We start from the raw sequence: 17545 nt of genomic DNA, 5'->3' as shown, positions 1-17545 counted from the left end.
AGTAAGAGAGAAACATGCGGAGAAAGTAGTGATTGTAGCAAGAGAATCTGCCTGCAACCCACCACTCTCCTTTCCATTTTTAAGACTTATGGTTAACTAGGAATATAAAGCCTCTATAGCTTTTTTTCTGGCCTCAGAAGACAGGAGCACGAAAGCAACTGTTGCTTGCCAATACCTAAATTCTGCCATGAAGGAAAAGGTCAAGTTGTTCCACAGGACTGCACGGACTTCCTGAAGCTGCTGTGCTCTCTCCAGCCATTCTCCCAGCGTCACATTGGAGGCCAACAGAAGAGGAAGGCCAGTCACTTCCCACTGGCTCCACTTGCCGCTGCTAGTCAGAATTTCAGAGAGGCACTTGGAGAAAACAGCTCGACTCAGAATACCCACACCCTAAATTAAGAAAGATCAAAATGTGAGCTCTGGCACTAATAACCACTTCCACTTAAAAAGAAAATGCAGCCATTGACCTTAACCAGTCAGACATTTTAGAGATTATCAAAAATTCCAAGCCACCTGAATGTAATTTAAGTATATCAATGGGGATCTCGGAGGTTAGCTGGCCAGCCAGGGAACATTTGATCTGGTAAGTATTAGAAGTATAAAGCTTTTTGATAATTAAAAGAAGTCTTTTATCAATATTAAGCTGAGCGAGTTTGGACCATAGGGGGTTCCTATCTACTGAATCAAAAACCCCTTTTAGGTCTAAAAAGACAGCATATTGTTCCTGTTTAGCCCTTACAGAATATCTGGCTATTAGATGGGATAATACGGCACAATGGTCCAGGGTGGACTTTCCTTTGCAGAACCCTATCTGTTTGGTTCCTAATATTTTATGTTGTGACATCCACAAAGTGACTTTGGCCAGAAGGTGTGACTTTGGCCACAAAGTGACTTTGGCATATAGCTTGCCTATAGCAGAAAGCAAGCTTATGGGTCTGAAGTTATTTGGATTACAGTGATCCCCTTTTTTATAAATTAGGACCACTATTGAGTTCAGCTGTGCTCGAGGTATCATGCCTGTACTGTCAACAAGAGTGAACAGAGCTGCTGGGGTGGGGGGGGGAACCAGTGTGGATCTGTGATTAATATTTCAGAAAGAATGGCATCAGGGCCAGAAGCCTTCCCTGCTTTCAATTGTTCAATGAGCTCTTTGATTTCCTCCAGAGAGACCGAAGGCCAATCGGGTAAAACTGCTTCTGAGGGCTCGAGGGAAGTAACATAGGTGGAGTTGTGGCTAAATAGGGCCAAAAAGTGTTGAAACCATATATGAGGTGAGATGACAGACAATGAGGGATCATTTGGCTGGAATGCCCCTGAAACTATGGCCGAAAATTTCTTGGGAGTTATTTAGAATTGTGGCTTAGTACAGCTGTTCCCACTGATTTTGAATATAGTCAAGCCTCTTGTTCCTAATTAATTGGTGTAAAAGATTCCTGTAATAGAAATATTTGGGGGACAGGGTTGAGGCCCCAGATTGGCAGAAATTATGATAAATTTTCCGCAGACTTGCTTTAGTAGTTGCACATACTCTGTCAACCACACAGATGGAGAATTAAGTGGAGTGGCAGCTCTTCTTTCTGGACAGGCAGAGTTAGCACTCAATGATTCTGTGATATGTGTATTAGGGAATTATAAACAGAAATAGAAGTTTCTGAGAATCAACTTGAAGAGTTAGAGTTAGGGGAAGATGGTCACTGGTAAGCACATCACCAATTTAAAAGTCTTTGACAATCTATCTCAATACCAGGGATATCAGAACATAGTCTATTACGCTACAGCCCCTAGAAGATACAAATGTAAATTCTACAGAGCTGCGAAACTCAGATAAGCCATTTAGCCAGTCTGTTGTAGTTTATACAGAAACTGATGAGACATAAACCTGAAGGGTTTCTACAGCGATGCTTGGAGGATCTGGGGTATGAAAGAATGGGCAGCAAGAAGCTGTCAAGGTCCAGAGCTTTAAAGAATATGCTACAAACTTGCACTTTTCCAGATGTTGAATTTAGCACCAGGTATCAGGTTATGCAGTAATACCTAACAGAGAGTCATTCCAGATCATCCAGACTACAGGATGACTTGGTACAAAATGGTCAGGAACAACAATGAGTTTACCTCAATAACTGAAAACCACCTTTGGATTAAGGGGGCAGTTTCAACAGCACTTCAGTTAAGATCAGGAAGGAACTCATTTGCATCTTCAGTTAAGATCAGCAGGAACTCATTTGCATCTTAGGCCATACCCCGTGATGTCACCACTGTTTCACATAGGGCTTTTTCTACAGGAATTCATCTGCATATTAGGCCACACCCCGATGCCTAGCCAGCCGGAACTGCGTTCCTGCTCAAATAAAAGCCCTGGTTAAAATAATCTCAGAACATGATATTTTAGGTTCACATAAGGCCTTCCTGGGTTCAGATCTAACAGCTAATTAACATTCCATGCAAGACAGTGAGATCTTCAAAACGTGTAAACTAATTTATGTTTAACCATCAGGTATAAAAGTACATTATCACCCTGCTTATTTAATTTATACGCAAAGTACATCATGAGGAATGCTGGCCTGGATGAAGCACAAGCCGGAATTAAGATTGCCAGGAAAAACATCAACAACCTCAGATATGCAGATGACACCATTCTAATGGCAGAAAGTGAGAAGGACCTAAAGAACCTTCTGCTGAGGGTGAAAGAGGAGAGCACAAAAGTAGGATTGAAATTCAACATCAAAAAAACTAAGATCATGGCATCTAGCCCCATCACACCTTGGCAAATAGAAGGGGAAGACGTGGAAGTAGTGCCAAGATCACTGCAGATGGTGACTGTAGCCATGAAATTAAAAGACCTTTGCTCCTTGGGACGACAGCTATGGCGAACCTGGGCAGTATAATTAAAAGGTAGAGACATCAGCCCACCAATAAAAGTCCGTATAGTCAAAACGATGGTATTCCCAGTAGTAATGTTTGGCTGAGAGCTGGACCATAAGGAAGGCCGAGTGCAGAAGAATAGATGCTTTTGAGCTGTGGTGCTGGAGAAGACTCTTGAGAGTCCCTTGGACTGCAAGAAGATCAAATCAATCAGTCGTAAGGGAAATCAACCCAGACTCTTCCCTGGAAAGTCAGATGATGAAGCTGAAGCTCAAATACTTTGGCCACCAAATGAGAAGGGAGTACTCACTGGAAAAGATCCTGATGCTGGGACAGACAGAAGGCAAAAGAAGAAGGGGATGGCAAAAGATGAGATGGCTGGACAGCATTACTGATTAAACAAACACGAATTTGAACAGACTTCGGAGGATGGTAGAAGACAGGAGGGCCTGGCATGACTTTGTCCATGGGGTTGGAAAGAGACGGACTCGACTGTGAGACTGAACAACAATAAAAGTGCCATTTTTTATCACAGTTTACACTAGCCTTTTACCACATCACCTTGAGAGAACAGTCCATGAGGGAACTTGGCATCTTTTCCTCTACCGCAGATATTGGCTTCCAGGCTAGCCAGTGCTCTGGATCTGTGGTTACGGTAGTGTTCCAGAATGACGCCAAAGCAGCATTCACCAGCTCTGACCACAAGAGAGAAATTTCATCTGAGGAGACCTAACATGCAAGGAAAAGAAGAAAGTATAGAAGAAACAAGGCAAGGTTTCAAAAAATGATCTGCAAAAAGCACCAACATGCTCCAGTAAAAGCATGCATAATTTTTGGTTAATTCTTTTGTTAAAGAAATTATACCCAAATCAGTGACAAGTTGTCAACATGAAGGAATGGGATGCAGCCAATATCAGAAATAACCTCAGCACTTTCAATACAGTGGTAGCTATCCAGCCATGCAGCACCGAACACTTGAGGACACTTCTGTCTCCAGAAGAAGGGGTGGTCTGCTGTGATTCTTTTGCAATGGATTTTGCAGATAAATTGGTTCACATATGCTATGACTTAGACACTACAGATGGATTGGATCAATCTCAGGATGTTACTGGAGTTCAATTTGGTCCTATCTGTATGAACGTATTTCAGCTGGTGAAGCCTGGAGTGGACAAGATGTTTCAAAGTGCACAGTCTGCTACGTCTAGTCTTGTTTATCCCTCAAGGCTAATCATATCACGCCATGCTGGGTGGGTTGAACAACCTGGGCTGGGTTGGTTTGAGACAATAAATGATTCTCTGTAAGAGGATGTAGTTTTGACTGCTTTGAAAGAGGCCAGTGTAAAACCACTCCTGAGGAAGGTATCCCTGGACAAACCACCCAGTGGCTAATATTCCCTTCTTGGGCAAGATACTCAAGCAGATGCCAGCTACACAGCTTCAGGTTGTCTTTGAGAAGACAGTTATCTAGATCCATTTCAAAGTGGAGGAGGAAGATTAGGAGGAGGAGGAGATTGGATTTATTCATTCAGCATCTGAGAGTTGCTTACAATCTCCAATTTGATGAGAGAGCAAGTTTGGTGTAGTGGGTAAGTGTGCAGACTAGAGTCTGGGTTTGATTCCCCACTCCTGCACATGCACTTGCTGAATGACCCTGGGTCACTCACAGTTCTTAAAAGAGCTGCTCTCTCAAAAGCAGTTTTCGAAAGAGCTCTCTCAGCCCCACTTACTTCACAGGGTGTCTGTTGTGGGGAGAGGAAGGGAAAGGAGACTGTAAACCACTCTGAGACTCTAAGTAAGGGTGGGGTATAAATCCAATCTTTTCTTCTTCTTCCTTTCCCTCCCCACAACAGACACCTTGTGAAGTAGGTGGGGCTAAGAGAGCTCTTTTGAGAACTGTTCTTGACAGAATAGCTCTGAGGGAACTGTGACTGACCTAAGGTCATACCAGCAGCTGCACTGAAGGAGTGGGGAATCAAACCCAGTTCTCCCAGATTAGAATCTGTGCTCTTAACCACTACACCACACTGGCTCTCCTTTTGGGTTGAGAATGGGCTTGGCTGCCTTGACTAATAACCTTCACCAGGAGACTGACATGGGGAGTATATCCCTGTTGATTCTCCTGGAGGAGGCTGCACTCTTTCTGAAGAAGTAAATTTATAGCTTGGGGGTGCTACTAAAGCTCAATCCAAACAAGACTGCGGTGCTCTTGGCCAATGGAGAAGCTTGCTTGAGAATTTAAGAGCCAGTCTGTCCTGGAGTAGGCTGCATCCCCTGAACCAGCAGATTCATAACATGGGTATGCTACTACATACTGATCTATGGTTGGAGGCTCAGGTCTCTTCCATGATATGTAGCACCTTGCATCAGCTCCAACGAGTTTGCCAGCTAAAGCCATTCCTTGAAAAGTGTGATCTGGCCACTATGATTCCATGCTCTGATCACATCCAAGTAGGTTACTGTAATATGCTATGTCGGCCTGCCTTTGAAAATGGTACAGAAACTTTAGCTGGTCTACAATTACTGTCAGGGGTTGATTAAAAGGATTGTATCATCCCTTCGCTGAAAGATCTGCACTGGTGACCCATCTGTTTCAGGCACAATTCAAAGTGCTGATCGTTACCATTGAGGCCTTCACTGGCTTGGGATCAGGGTATCTAAAGGACTATCTCCTCCCATATCTCTCAGCCTGCCAGTTAAGATCTGTCTCTCAAGAGCTGCTCCCTCCGCCTCCACCTTTAGAGGTGAGATGGGTGGCAACTAGAGAGTGCATTTTCTGTGGTGCCACCTTGCCTCTGGAATGCCCTGCCCACTGAGGCTCACCTGGAACCTACTTCTCTTTTAGTTGTCAGGCTCAAACACAATTAGGGGTTTTATGTTATCAAATTTTCATAGTCTGCTCTCTTATGCTGCTTGTATCTACCTGTTTTTAGTGGCTTGGTTTTAGTTGTAAGCCACCTCAAGCAGGCCTCTGAACAAGCTCTGAAACAGTCTAACCTGATTTTAGAAACTGTCAAGACTCAAGCTGACACAGAAATGCCTACCAATTGACTGGGAAACCCCACCAATTTCGAACCCATAAGTGGGGTTCCTTAATCCAGTGCAGTATAGCAGTTAGCTTTTCTGCCTAGGATTAGGAGTCGCGGTAAAGATAAAAAGGGGAAAAGGTCCACATATACTGCCATGAGCTCCCTGGTAGACAGGAATCAATCTCTTAATAAATAAATCACCCACACTGAATTTTTGAACACTTTGACTAGATGCCATCTTATTTAGTTCCTCATTAACAATAAAAGTTACTTTAAAAGTCACATAAGCTTTGTCTGAATACTAAATAAATTGCTTTGTAGAAAGATGATTTACTCCACTTGTTTTAGTTTGTCCTTACCATATGAAGATCCAACAGGTTAAAAAGTCCTTGAAGCTGCTGAGAGGTAGCAGAGGTAAACTTAAGGCAGAAAGCAATCAGCTGCTTTATTTCAGAATATATGGTTAATTGGTGACTGTCGTCTTTCCTGAGAAAAGGAAATTAAAAATAGGTTGAAAAGAGAAAACCATTACTGATGTACTATCTCTTTGCTGTAAGATGATAAAAGGACAACCAGTAAAAGGATAACTAGTACTCAAAGTATGGTGAGAAGTTATGCCACTTCTTTTCAAGAAGAATGAAAACCATCACACTTCTTAAAATGGATGAAAAACATTTTAGCATGGAGCAGTGTCACTGTGAAAAACATTTTAGCATGGAGCGCCTATGCTGTGAAAAGTCAGTATTAAAGTGTTTCATGCTCATGCCAGCTTAGGCAAGGGTAGAGGGACATAGGCTCTACTGAGCTTGGGCATTCAAGCTGCTGAAGGAAGATGAAGCCATCAATGGACAAGGCTGATTGGAATAAGCCTGGCTCATATTCTCTCTAGGCTTGCCAGGACCAAGCTGTATATGGAGCTGTGCCTAAAACACAGAAAGGCCTTGCAGCATCTTTTTCCTTCTACTGAATTCCCCAAAAGCTGTCTCTCCAAGCTTCTCCTAGCTTTACAAACCACTCTGGCATGGGCAAGCCTAGAGGTGGAAATAGGCTCTACCAGGCTTGTAAACAATTTATACAGCAGTAATGCCTATATAAAGATTTGGAATGGAGCATATAGTGCTAAATCAATGGCCAAAACCAAAATGAAACAAATTACATAATGGAAGCAGAAGAATATGAAGTTCTACTGCCTATGCTAAAAGAGAGAGATCTTGGGGTCATGGTAGATAACTCACTGAAAATGTCAAGACAGTGTGCGATTGCAATAAAAAATGCCAACGCCATGCTGGGAATTATTAGGAAGGGAACTGAAAACAAATCAGCCAGTATCATAAGGCCCCTGTATAAATCGATGGTGCGGTCTCATTTGGAATACTGTGTGCAATTCTGGTCACCGCACCTCAAAAAGGATATAGCATTGGAAAAAGTGCAGAAAAGGGCAACTAGAATGATTACAGGTTTGGAACACTTTCCCTATGAAAAAAGGTTAAAACGCTTGGGGCTCTTTAGCTTGGAGAAACGTCGACTGCGGGGTGACATGATAGAGGTTTACAAGATTATGCATGGGATGGAGAAGGTAGAGAAAGAAGTACTTTTCTCCCTTTCTCACAATACAAGAACTCCTGATCCAACATGGCTTCTCTTATGTTCTTAAAAATAGATCACAAACTGAAATGTTACTAGCAAAAATTAGAATAAAGCTGAAAAAATTCTCTGAAGCATTCATAGTGCCAAAATACAATCTAAACAACATTTATGAATAGTTTTAAAGATCATGAAAAGAATAAATTGGCATTGCTAAATTCTATCGGTTTAACTATGGATTGAAACTAATAATGTTAGCCATGGAGATATAAAATGGATCTGTCTAATCTCTTTTTATAGCTGTTTATTCCTCTGGCCATCGTTATGAAATGATTTGCAATATTCAGGGCAGAACGGCTCCCCATAGCAGTCCCCTTAACTTGGACAAAACTAAATCCTCAGGCAGCAAACTCCACACACCACAAGCAAAGCTAGATTATATTCAGATGAAGGCAGAGTGAAAATTGGTGGAAGGAACATTAAGATATGAGATATGCAGATGACACCACATTACTGACAGAAGATAGTGAAGACTTGAAATGGCTAAGGTTAAAGGAGAAAGACCAAAGCAGGATTACAGCTGATCCTCCCCCCCCCCAAAAGACAAAATTATGATTTGAGCTTTTTTATTATTAAAAAGTCAATCTTCTAGTTGTCTCTTCCCTTTAAGCATAATATGACATATCTTAAAGAAGTCTCATAGTAATTAAGTAAGGAAGCTATTTGAGTCTACCTCTTGCCATTAGTTCTAAGAATCCTATGCCCTATTGAAACTGACTAGAGAAGAGAATGCTATGAATGCAGGAGGCAAGTTGCGCTCCACATTGAATTTATTTTTTTCCTAATGAAGACACTGTGTGGTTATTATAACCAACACGTTTATTATGTGGCTGGGATAAACTTTAGATTTTAATATTATATTTTACACATACAGATGCAAGACATGGGGAAACTGTCTTAGTTTCCTATCAGCTACTGTGAAAGAATTTGAAACTGGCTACATATTGATCGCTGATTGTTCTGACTGTTTATTCTCCCCTTAATAGATTTGTTTGCTACTGCAGTGGAAAATTTATTTCCTATGCACTGCACTTATTAGCTATATTGGAAGACAGTCATTTATGACTTTTATAGCAAGCATCTTTTGTGATGTTGTTGAACATGTCTGCACTAGGCTGATTTCAGCTTTCAGGAGTGACATACTTTGTGAACTAATATTGCGTTTACTGCATTTAATGAATTAACTGTATTTATGGCTAGTGTATTACTGATGTAAACTTTTGTTATTGTACTTTATAAAATAATTGCATAATGCAATATTGGAAATAGATATTACTGTCTCCACAGTGATCTTTATAGCACTACCTATGACAGTCATGGCAATCCAAGAGTTTAAAATGGCTGTCACTGCTGCAATGAGGTATGGTAGACAAGTAGCCTTGTCTTGTTCCAAATAACAGCAGAACTCCAGCAACTAAAGATAAACAGTCAATGCATCCTAGGAAAAGGGAGTGATGGCTGGATACTACAGAATGAATCAAAAACTCATCCTGAATAGAAGGGGCAGTGCATCAGGATGAACGCAGCAGAAGAGACAAAAAGATATAAAAGAAGGATCAAGGTTAAAGAAAACATCAGACAGGCATTCAAGAAATGAGTCAATGAAACAAGGTGAGGCAGAGTAAGGAAAACGAGCTAGCTTCAGATCCTTCTGTGGATCAGAATGCCTAGTTTATTCCGTAGGAACAGCAGTACAAAACAGCATGTGATTTAAAGCCACTCTATCTGAAAAAGAATTATTAGCAGAATGATTATTGTTAGCTGTGGTCATTAGAGAAAAAGTAGGCCTAGTTTGGCCTCAAGTGGGCCAGGGCCCTATTATTCTGGACCTGAAAACCAACTCTTTCCTTGTTCATAGGATGTAAGTGCAGCTTATATTCTGCAATTGGATACGTATAAATTATTAAATACCATTACAAATCATGAGCATCTGCTTAAACAGCACTTTGGAATGAAATGATACCACATAAGCTACCTTTAGACATCATGCAGTAATTTAAAAAAACACAAAGATACACTACACCCAAACAGAAATTATCAACACGGAAGTAGGTTAACTGGTTGTATCATTAAGTCTTATGGCTGCATGTTTTACACACTTCCAATTTATCTAGCAACTTACACAATACTGAGACTTCATATTGTGTTTACAAACTTACAACAAGAAAACCTCTTAATTCCCAAGAAAAATTCACCTCTGCAAATATGCCTTGGAAACACAATCTGCAGTCACTTTGTACTGCCATAACAATGCCAGATACTCCATTGCAGGCCACAGCTGTACCCTACAGCAGAGCTGAGTCAACAAGGTAGAGTCCATGTGCTTGGAGACGGTGTACTCAGCATACTTTTCTTCAAGAGATTCAACCAAGACCCTTTCTTGTTTCAGCTTTGAATGCTGCAGATTCACAAAGGTCTGCAGTTCATCTGTAAAATACAAAGAAGCATAAACTGAAATTGATCTTCAAATAAATCCAGAAGAACATTCATACAGAATTAAACCAAAAAACACCTGTCCAAATTGCATATGTTCTTTAGGTATCGTGCCATCCTAATATCTATGACAGGCTTTTTGCAACATTGGACTGCAAAGATTCAAAGACAGTAACTTACCTGAACTAATGCCCTTCAAGTGATTAGCTCTGAGAACTAGGCCCTGGGCTTGAAGCAATGATTTTCTTATATTCCATTCAGTGGCTGCGGTTTTCAGAGTACATATTTGCTTCTGCTGTTCACTACTGCTAAGGGCTGGCCCCAGCTCCAGGATGTTAAGTGCTTTGCAGAGCCTTTGCAGATGGGCAGAACATTCTACAACTGCTTTATCCTGAAATGAAAATGTTTAACAGAATATCAGCTCCAGAGTCCTAAAAGTAACTATTTCACTTCAGCACTCACAGTAATACCCTCCCCCAAACTATCACCTGACTACTGTTGAATTATTTGTAATGATTTATTTGAAAGAGAGGGTGAGAGAAGATACTCTTGCTGGTGATAGCTAACCAACACAACTCAAATCCAAGCCACAGTACCATTCTCATATGTGTTTCAGTCTGTATGTGGCACCCTATATGTGCCTAAAGTGGATTTGCCTCTCTACCCCAGAAAGGCAAGCAGCAGGTAGCAGTGCAAAGCAGGAAAGACAAGCAATCATGTAAGCCTCATTCTGTGTCACAGAAGAGCTCACTTCAGTGGCCTCTGGTAGTTGAGGCACACAACCTGCCAGCCATAATACTTACTTCACATCAACTAAGTCAACGCCCCCCCACTCCCCCCAAAAAGCAGACACTCACTCTTTTTAAAAGGAAACAGGTTTTTTTTCTTGTAGGAGGTCAAATTAAAAACCACCAGAGACAGGGCCTTCTCGATAGCAGCCCCCAGCTGGTGGAATCAACTGCCAGAGGAAGCGAGGGCCTTGCGGAACCTTGCGCAGTTCCGCAGGGTCTGCAAGACTATTCTCTTCCGGCTGGTGTTTAACTAACACGGCGTCTGTATTTCAAAGAAGTGGCAAAAATGCCGTTGCCACTGAAATAGCACCAAACTAATATTCTGTTCTTAACTGTTTTAACTACTGAATATTTTGTTTTATTGTTGAATGTGTAATTTTAATACTTATTAATTTTAACTGTCTGTTGGGATTTTATGCTGTGAGCTGCCCTGAGCCTGCTTTGGCGCGGAGGGCAGGATATAAATCAAATAAATAAATAAATACATTTTTCAAATGGGATATTTATTTATATTTATTCTCAGAGATCATACAAATATACATTTTGCTACACTACTTGTAACTAGACTTCTAGGGAAACAGAACGTTGTTCTATTATTGTGCTTCTAGGGAGCTCTAAATATGTTATATTTTCAAAGACATCACCTCCCACAGAAGTTAACAGTACTCAGTTATCGTAAGTCACAATACCTTGAAGGGAAGAGGCTTTCCTAAACACTTCTGCAGCTCCTTAAGACTGGCAGAAATACCAGTGGGACTTCCCAGGCTACTCTGAATTTGCTGTGCGACACACTGAATATCTTTGAATAGCCTTAAAATGATAGAAGGAACAAACATTCACATAAGGATAAGAGATCATTATTAAACAAGAAATGCATAATGGTTAAACTTTTGCCAGTGAGACTCCATACCACCATAAACTAGTTGGTTACTACAGCCTGGCTGAGATGCCTAGCGGCCTTCACATGACCATCTGCAGAATGCCAGCCTATTGCTAGTGAATACAGGAAAGTATCGGTCTGATTAACTGGTACCTCCATGTGGGGAGACTGTGTAGCTGCTACTACAATCTGTACTAAGGTGGCAATTCATGATAGCGTGCTGGAGGCTCTCACAGGTATTGGCATGTATGCTATCATTCATGTGAACCAGGTTAAATACATTCTAACATGGTTGGGGTGAATTAGCTTTCCCTGGTTTTACTTTTAGTGGTAGAATGCATAGAGAAGTGGCTGTAAAACTTTGTACTCTTAGGATGTTATCACATCTACAGTAGTTAACAGAGCTGCCAAAGTGCCAGCCAGTTATCTCTTACAGTTTGCTTTCAGTAAACAAAAAAACTTCCAAGGCAGAAAACACCACAGAAATCTATTTATCCACTGGGGCATTTTAACCCCATATTGTGGCAAAAAGGGCAGGAAAATACTCAAAGATACAAGAACATTAGAAAGTATTAATTTTAAGTGCTTTCCTTTAAAATTCATCGACTTTATATTTGTTGTCTAATACCTCACACAGATTCAAAATATTTTTTAAAGAACCTGAAAACAAACTAACAACTGTAAATGAAACACACTGGTGGCAAGCAATTCAGTATGCGAGATGAGAGAGGTCTATCTATGCAAAAGAAACATACTACCTTGTATCAAAACGCATTTTCAAACTCTGGATGTTTTAAACTCTGGATGAAACACAATAACTTCTGTCTTATGAAACATTTGTTTTTTACAGAATTTTTCTACCCAAACATGAACCGTGATTCGACTTGGGGGTAGAAATATACCTCAACCAAATGAAATATGTAGATATGTGTATATATATACACACACACACATATATATATACACACACACATACATATTTCATTTGGTTGAGGTATATTTCTTGATATTTGGTCGAGGTATATTTCTACCCCCAAGTGTGTGTGTGTGTGTGTGTGCACGTATACATATACACTCACAAACACAGATTAAAACCGCAGTACTTTTTTTTTTTTGCTGGAAACTATCATACCTCAATGACACCCCACTCTTTCCAAACACACACAAATTCTAGTAACAAAATTCAAGCAAGTGACAGGCTTTCGACTAAATGTTTAAAATTATAAATAAAAATGGCATCCTAAGGGCTTAAAATTTCTATACCCAAAGTGGGTACAACTTCCCATCCTAAGTTTTAAAATTTCTAATCTTTAGCATTTAAGAATTACTATTATGCAAAACTGATTGCTGGATTGAAATAGGACTGTGTAACAGTAATGCATGGGAGTCAAAACCAACATACTTGGACTGCTCATATCCACTCAGCAGCTCAGGAATGCTGCTGATCAAGTGTTTCACCACCCAGTGCCAGTGAAGAGACAAGAGCGTCAAGCCAGGAGAATCTATAGCCACAGTGTCAGACACTGTCCAAAAACGATCACGCCACAGTAAGCAGTCCAGTATCTAGAGGCAAGTCAGGAAGGATTATAGTTTGCCCACCTACTGCATACACAGAAATATATTTCAGGCTGTACCCACAATACAATTGTGTTAGAAGCTATGCTGGAAATTTTTTTTTGTTAGTTAATAGTTGGTAGCTCTAGGGCATTATCTGTGAGGCAAACTAAATTAATCAACATCCTCATACAAACACCTTGGAACATATAAGACTGAAGGTAGGTGAACCAGTTATCAAGTGAGGTTTGAAAAAGCAGTGTGTCATTTGCTGCAGAACCTGCACAAAGGAAGAATCCACCTGATGCCGGGGGAAATTGTGTGCTCGTGTGAGCCTGGAGGATGATTTTACAAGGACTAAAATGTTGGTCTCAGAAGCACTGACAAACCAAGTGAGAAGCACAGGAAGAAAAAAAAAGAAGTATTTTATCACCATGTGGAAGGTTACAGAAGTGTAAAAGACTGTCTGAGCATTTTCTATTGTTTGTCAAGCTTTGAAAAACCACCAGTGAAATGAGGGTACTTCTCATTAGCGGAATTTGTTATTCTTGAGGCCATACTGCTGAGCTTGGACTCTATGGATTCATCCTATAATGAGAAAGCAATTTTGCGTACAACTGGATTTTCCATAACCTAGCAGAAATGGAGGATGCTTGCTAAAAGTGGGACTGGTTTCCTTTAAATTGTATTGTGTGGTTTAGGTTACCCATTCATGAATAATGGTTTCCATTGTATAAAATATTCTATAATTTATGCATTTGTGGCTTTAAGGACTTTATAAAATATTCAAACAATTGCAATACATGTATTTCAGACTTTAACTGCACAGTCTCAGAAGCATGGCTGCTATAACAGAACTTGGGGACAGGAACTACTTTCATCCATCCTAATTTTGCTGAACCGCAAGACTTAATTTTCTTATTATTGAACTTGTTTTGATCTTTATCCTTTCAGCATGTGATAGGAAGATGCAAAACTGTGATGCTACAAGATGATGATTACCAAATGCTTTCCAAATTCTTCACAGGGACAACCCTCTCAGGGCAAGGTATTGCAAGAAAAAAAAGGGCATATATTTCTGCCTTTTATTTCTCAAGAAAATAACTCTCTTATTGTGAAGGAGCACAATAAGGTATTCCTTTGGCCTTCTCTAGATCCCAACAAAACAAGACCAGTTGCCAGGCAATAGACAGGAATGCCCCAGGATCCTAAACTTCACCAAAAATAAAGTGCAGAAAAAGTACTTTCAGTTTCTAGCATACTTTAACTTTGCATCTCCTTTGATCAGAATGAAGTTTTAGCTAGTGGGATCTTTGACTTCATTCTCACAGTTTTTTAATATGTGCCCTAAGATCAGTATCTGTTCAACTACAGGTAATTTTTCTGCACGTCAATGGAACTCAGAAAGGTTATCTTTCTGAGATGCTGGAGATAGTATATGAAGGGATTCAGTAAACCACACACTCTCATGTGCTAGGAGCATGCACTGATGTCTGAGCTGGATGTTTTTGTATGCTAGTCAAAGTGGGTACACCTTCCCATTCTGAAATATTGTCTGCCAACAGCAGAGGACGAGTAGATGGAATGTTTTGTTTCTTAAGCTTTCATTTCCACACAAACAAAACAATGCAATTAAGAGATCAAAGGAGTTTAAAAAGCTAGTAAGTGAAGAGTGAAAAATGAGCATAAACTTACAAAGGAAATGGATAATTATAAAAGAACAAGAAACTGCTTTAAAAAGGACTGCACTTACTTTGTGTAATTTTTTATCAGACAAAGCCACTTGAGCAAACTTTACCCAGTTTAACACGTAGGCATCCCAGTGTTCAAAAAACACAGCAAGATTAGCCACCACAGGATGTGGAAGTGAATTATAGTTGCTTGAGTCTTCATTTCAACATTAAAATTAAAGAAGAGAGCATTACTGCACCCAGTACATGTTAAATTAGTAACTGTCAACAGATGACTGAATACATGATCAAGTATTTTAATTAAAAGTGCAACTCCCTAAGAAGTTTCCATCTGAACTCTTAACATAAATTCTGAATAGTATGTAAATATACTGAGAGTACTTTACACTATTAATTTCTTTCACATTTCCTTATTCTTCCTTCTTGCTCAAACCGCTCAGTGTATTAGGAATGCTGCATTTAATGCCATACTGTTCAGAACTGTTTAATGTGTTTAATTTTATCTTTGAATTGCTCTGAATCTACCTATAGTAAAATGGTTTATAGACACTGAAGTCTGATGTACCACACTTTAGAAGAAACATAATTATGGATTACTATGAATCTAGAAATGCTAGAATATCATGTAAAAACATTCTGCCAGAATATCATGTAAAACCAAATCAAAACAAAATCTAAGCTTGTGAATTAATTTTGTGAGAGTAGGGATATTTTTTCTTTTTTTTAACAAACCAAAGATGTTTACAAAAGCCCACTTAAATCCACCCCAGCTTCAGGTAATATGCACCACCAACAGGAAAGAACCATTGCAATGCTTTAGGATCCTCCTAAATCATTAGTAAGTTTTGACCCTTTGGTGTTCTAAGTTGTAACTCAGACCTAAGAATCTGGGGATTCAATGTTTATGTAAATTAGATAAGGGTTGGTATGTAACCTTGGCAAGACGGGTCAGCTGTAGTGGGTGTCAGGAAGAGAGAGCCTTGTTAATTATGAGAGAACATTCCACAGCTGGAGGGGTGAGAATTGGGATTATTCTAAATCACTCCTCAATTAGGGAGTGATCTTAACATCCCAGGGGAAATCGATTGCAAGGGCCCGGCAGTTAATGGGACCTGGCTATAAAGTATGGCTATGCCAAACTCAATTTGAGTCTGACTCCTCTCAGACTTCCTTCACGTTTTGGCATGTTGTTAAGCTACATCAAGGCCTACAGGGCAACTATGGTTTCTAATTGCAAAGACGACTCAGACTTTTCATTTATGGACACAGACCAAATAAAACACAGGAATTTAAAAGATTCAACACAGGGATAGAGCCTGTGCTATAACAAGGATTAAGATAGACAAATTGTCCTAATATATTAAAAAATTACATATGAATTGCAAAGAAGAAATACTCTGCCCCTTTACAAGGTTAAAAATTCCCCTCCTGTAATTATTCTTCATGGTAAAGGGGAAAAAAATCTGTATTTTAAATTAGCATTCCATTCATTAAAAAGAAGAAATACAATGGATACCTTTGAGAAACTCTAGAGATACCCTTAAGACACTATTTCTTGGGTTTTTGGTGTTAATCAAGCTTCTTTCAACATAGTTCTTTTTTTCTCGGTCAAGAAACAATATTGTCCTGCAAACAATAACACTGGAGGTCATTTATGATTCAAGCAAGTCAAAATATTATGAGAGGGCAAATTATTGCTCCATAAAAGGCATCCCACATAACAATTTATAGTGCTATTAAAGCAGTAGAGATGCCACAGATCGCTGGAGTGAAATGGATTTTGCCTGAAGAATTTATAAGCATTAAAATGAGCAAAACAGGAAACTGACAGGGATATGAGAGATTGTGAATGGTGAGAGCAAATTAGGAAAAGAGTCTGATAGCAGCAGGGAGCACCTAAGATGACTCATGGATTTCTTTCTCCCCCTCCCCGAACTATGCTAAGTTTCATTTCTTTAGTACTTTTATGTAACCATATATTTTATGTTCTATGTGGGGGCAGGAGGGGGATGGAGGACAGAGATCTTGTTGTATTATATATCTATCCTTGTTGCAGCGGGCTTGCTTATCTAGTTTTTATAGCAAGGGCCTGTTTGGCCTGGGAATATAGGTGTGACCTCGGAGGTGTGGAAACTCGGAAGATGCCTTGTGCCTTGGAGCACCAACCTCTATGGGAACCAATGGACCATGGGGGTGGGCATGATGTTAGCACATGCTTTTTGATGCCTATAATTGTAACGATTTCACCTGTTGAGTCATTTCTAGCAATGGCTTTCTAGCAGAAGGTTAACTCTTGTATTGCACATGAAAGCTAATACATTGAATAAAGAATTGTTGGTCTTAAAGATGCCACTGGACTCTAACTTTTGTCTAATGAAGCCCATCTCATGTTTTGTTCTACACAGTTTTCTCAGTAACCTCAAGCAGTTTGAAGGAAAAGGCTTTGCAAGAGTTTTGTCAGTCTGTGATTAGGGCACAGTTACTGGCCAAGACAAGAGGTGACTTTTCTAGTCAAAACAGTCTAAATATGACAACTTACCGATTTGAACGTGACTTCAGAAGAGTAAGCAGCTCATCTGAGTGTTCCAAGTCAAACTTAACTGAATTTCTTATGTGGAAGCCCTGCATGTTCCATCTTGAATCCATGGGAATCACATGATCATC

At 39.9% G+C, this 17545-nt stretch overlaps 1 protein-coding gene across 1 annotated transcript in view; it reads right to left on the bottom strand.

Annotated features, from left to right (window-relative positions):
- LOC132590594 (midasin-like) overlaps window positions 1–17545 on the bottom strand; it is a 161435-nt gene that overhangs the window by 67051 nt on the left and 76839 nt on the right. Inside the window, exons 51-60 of the mRNA XM_060263538.1 lie at window positions 17421–17544; window positions 16398–16507; window positions 14944–15077; window positions 13039–13199; window positions 11446–11566; window positions 10146–10356; window positions 9728–9959; window positions 6248–6374; window positions 3424–3591; window positions 176–390 (exon numbers count right to left, since the gene is read on the bottom strand). Coding sequence (XP_060119521.1) covers window positions 176–390; window positions 3424–3591; window positions 6248–6374; window positions 9728–9959; window positions 10146–10356; window positions 11446–11566; window positions 13039–13199; window positions 14944–15077; window positions 16398–16507; window positions 17421–17544 — 1603 coding nt within the window. The remainder of the gene's footprint in view (window positions 1–175; window positions 391–3423; window positions 3592–6247; window positions 6375–9727; window positions 9960–10145; window positions 10357–11445; window positions 11567–13038; window positions 13200–14943; window positions 15078–16397; window positions 16508–17420; window position 17545) is intronic.

Source organism: Heteronotia binoei, unplaced genomic scaffold, assembly GCF_032191835.1.
Source record: "Heteronotia binoei isolate CCM8104 ecotype False Entrance Well unplaced genomic scaffold, APGP_CSIRO_Hbin_v1 ptg000323l, whole genome shotgun sequence".
NCBI lineage: Eukaryota > Metazoa > Chordata > Lepidosauria > Squamata > Gekkonidae > Heteronotia > Heteronotia binoei.
The sequence above is the reverse complement of the archived record's forward strand: the minus strand, read 5'-3'. Positions and strand labels throughout refer to the sequence as shown.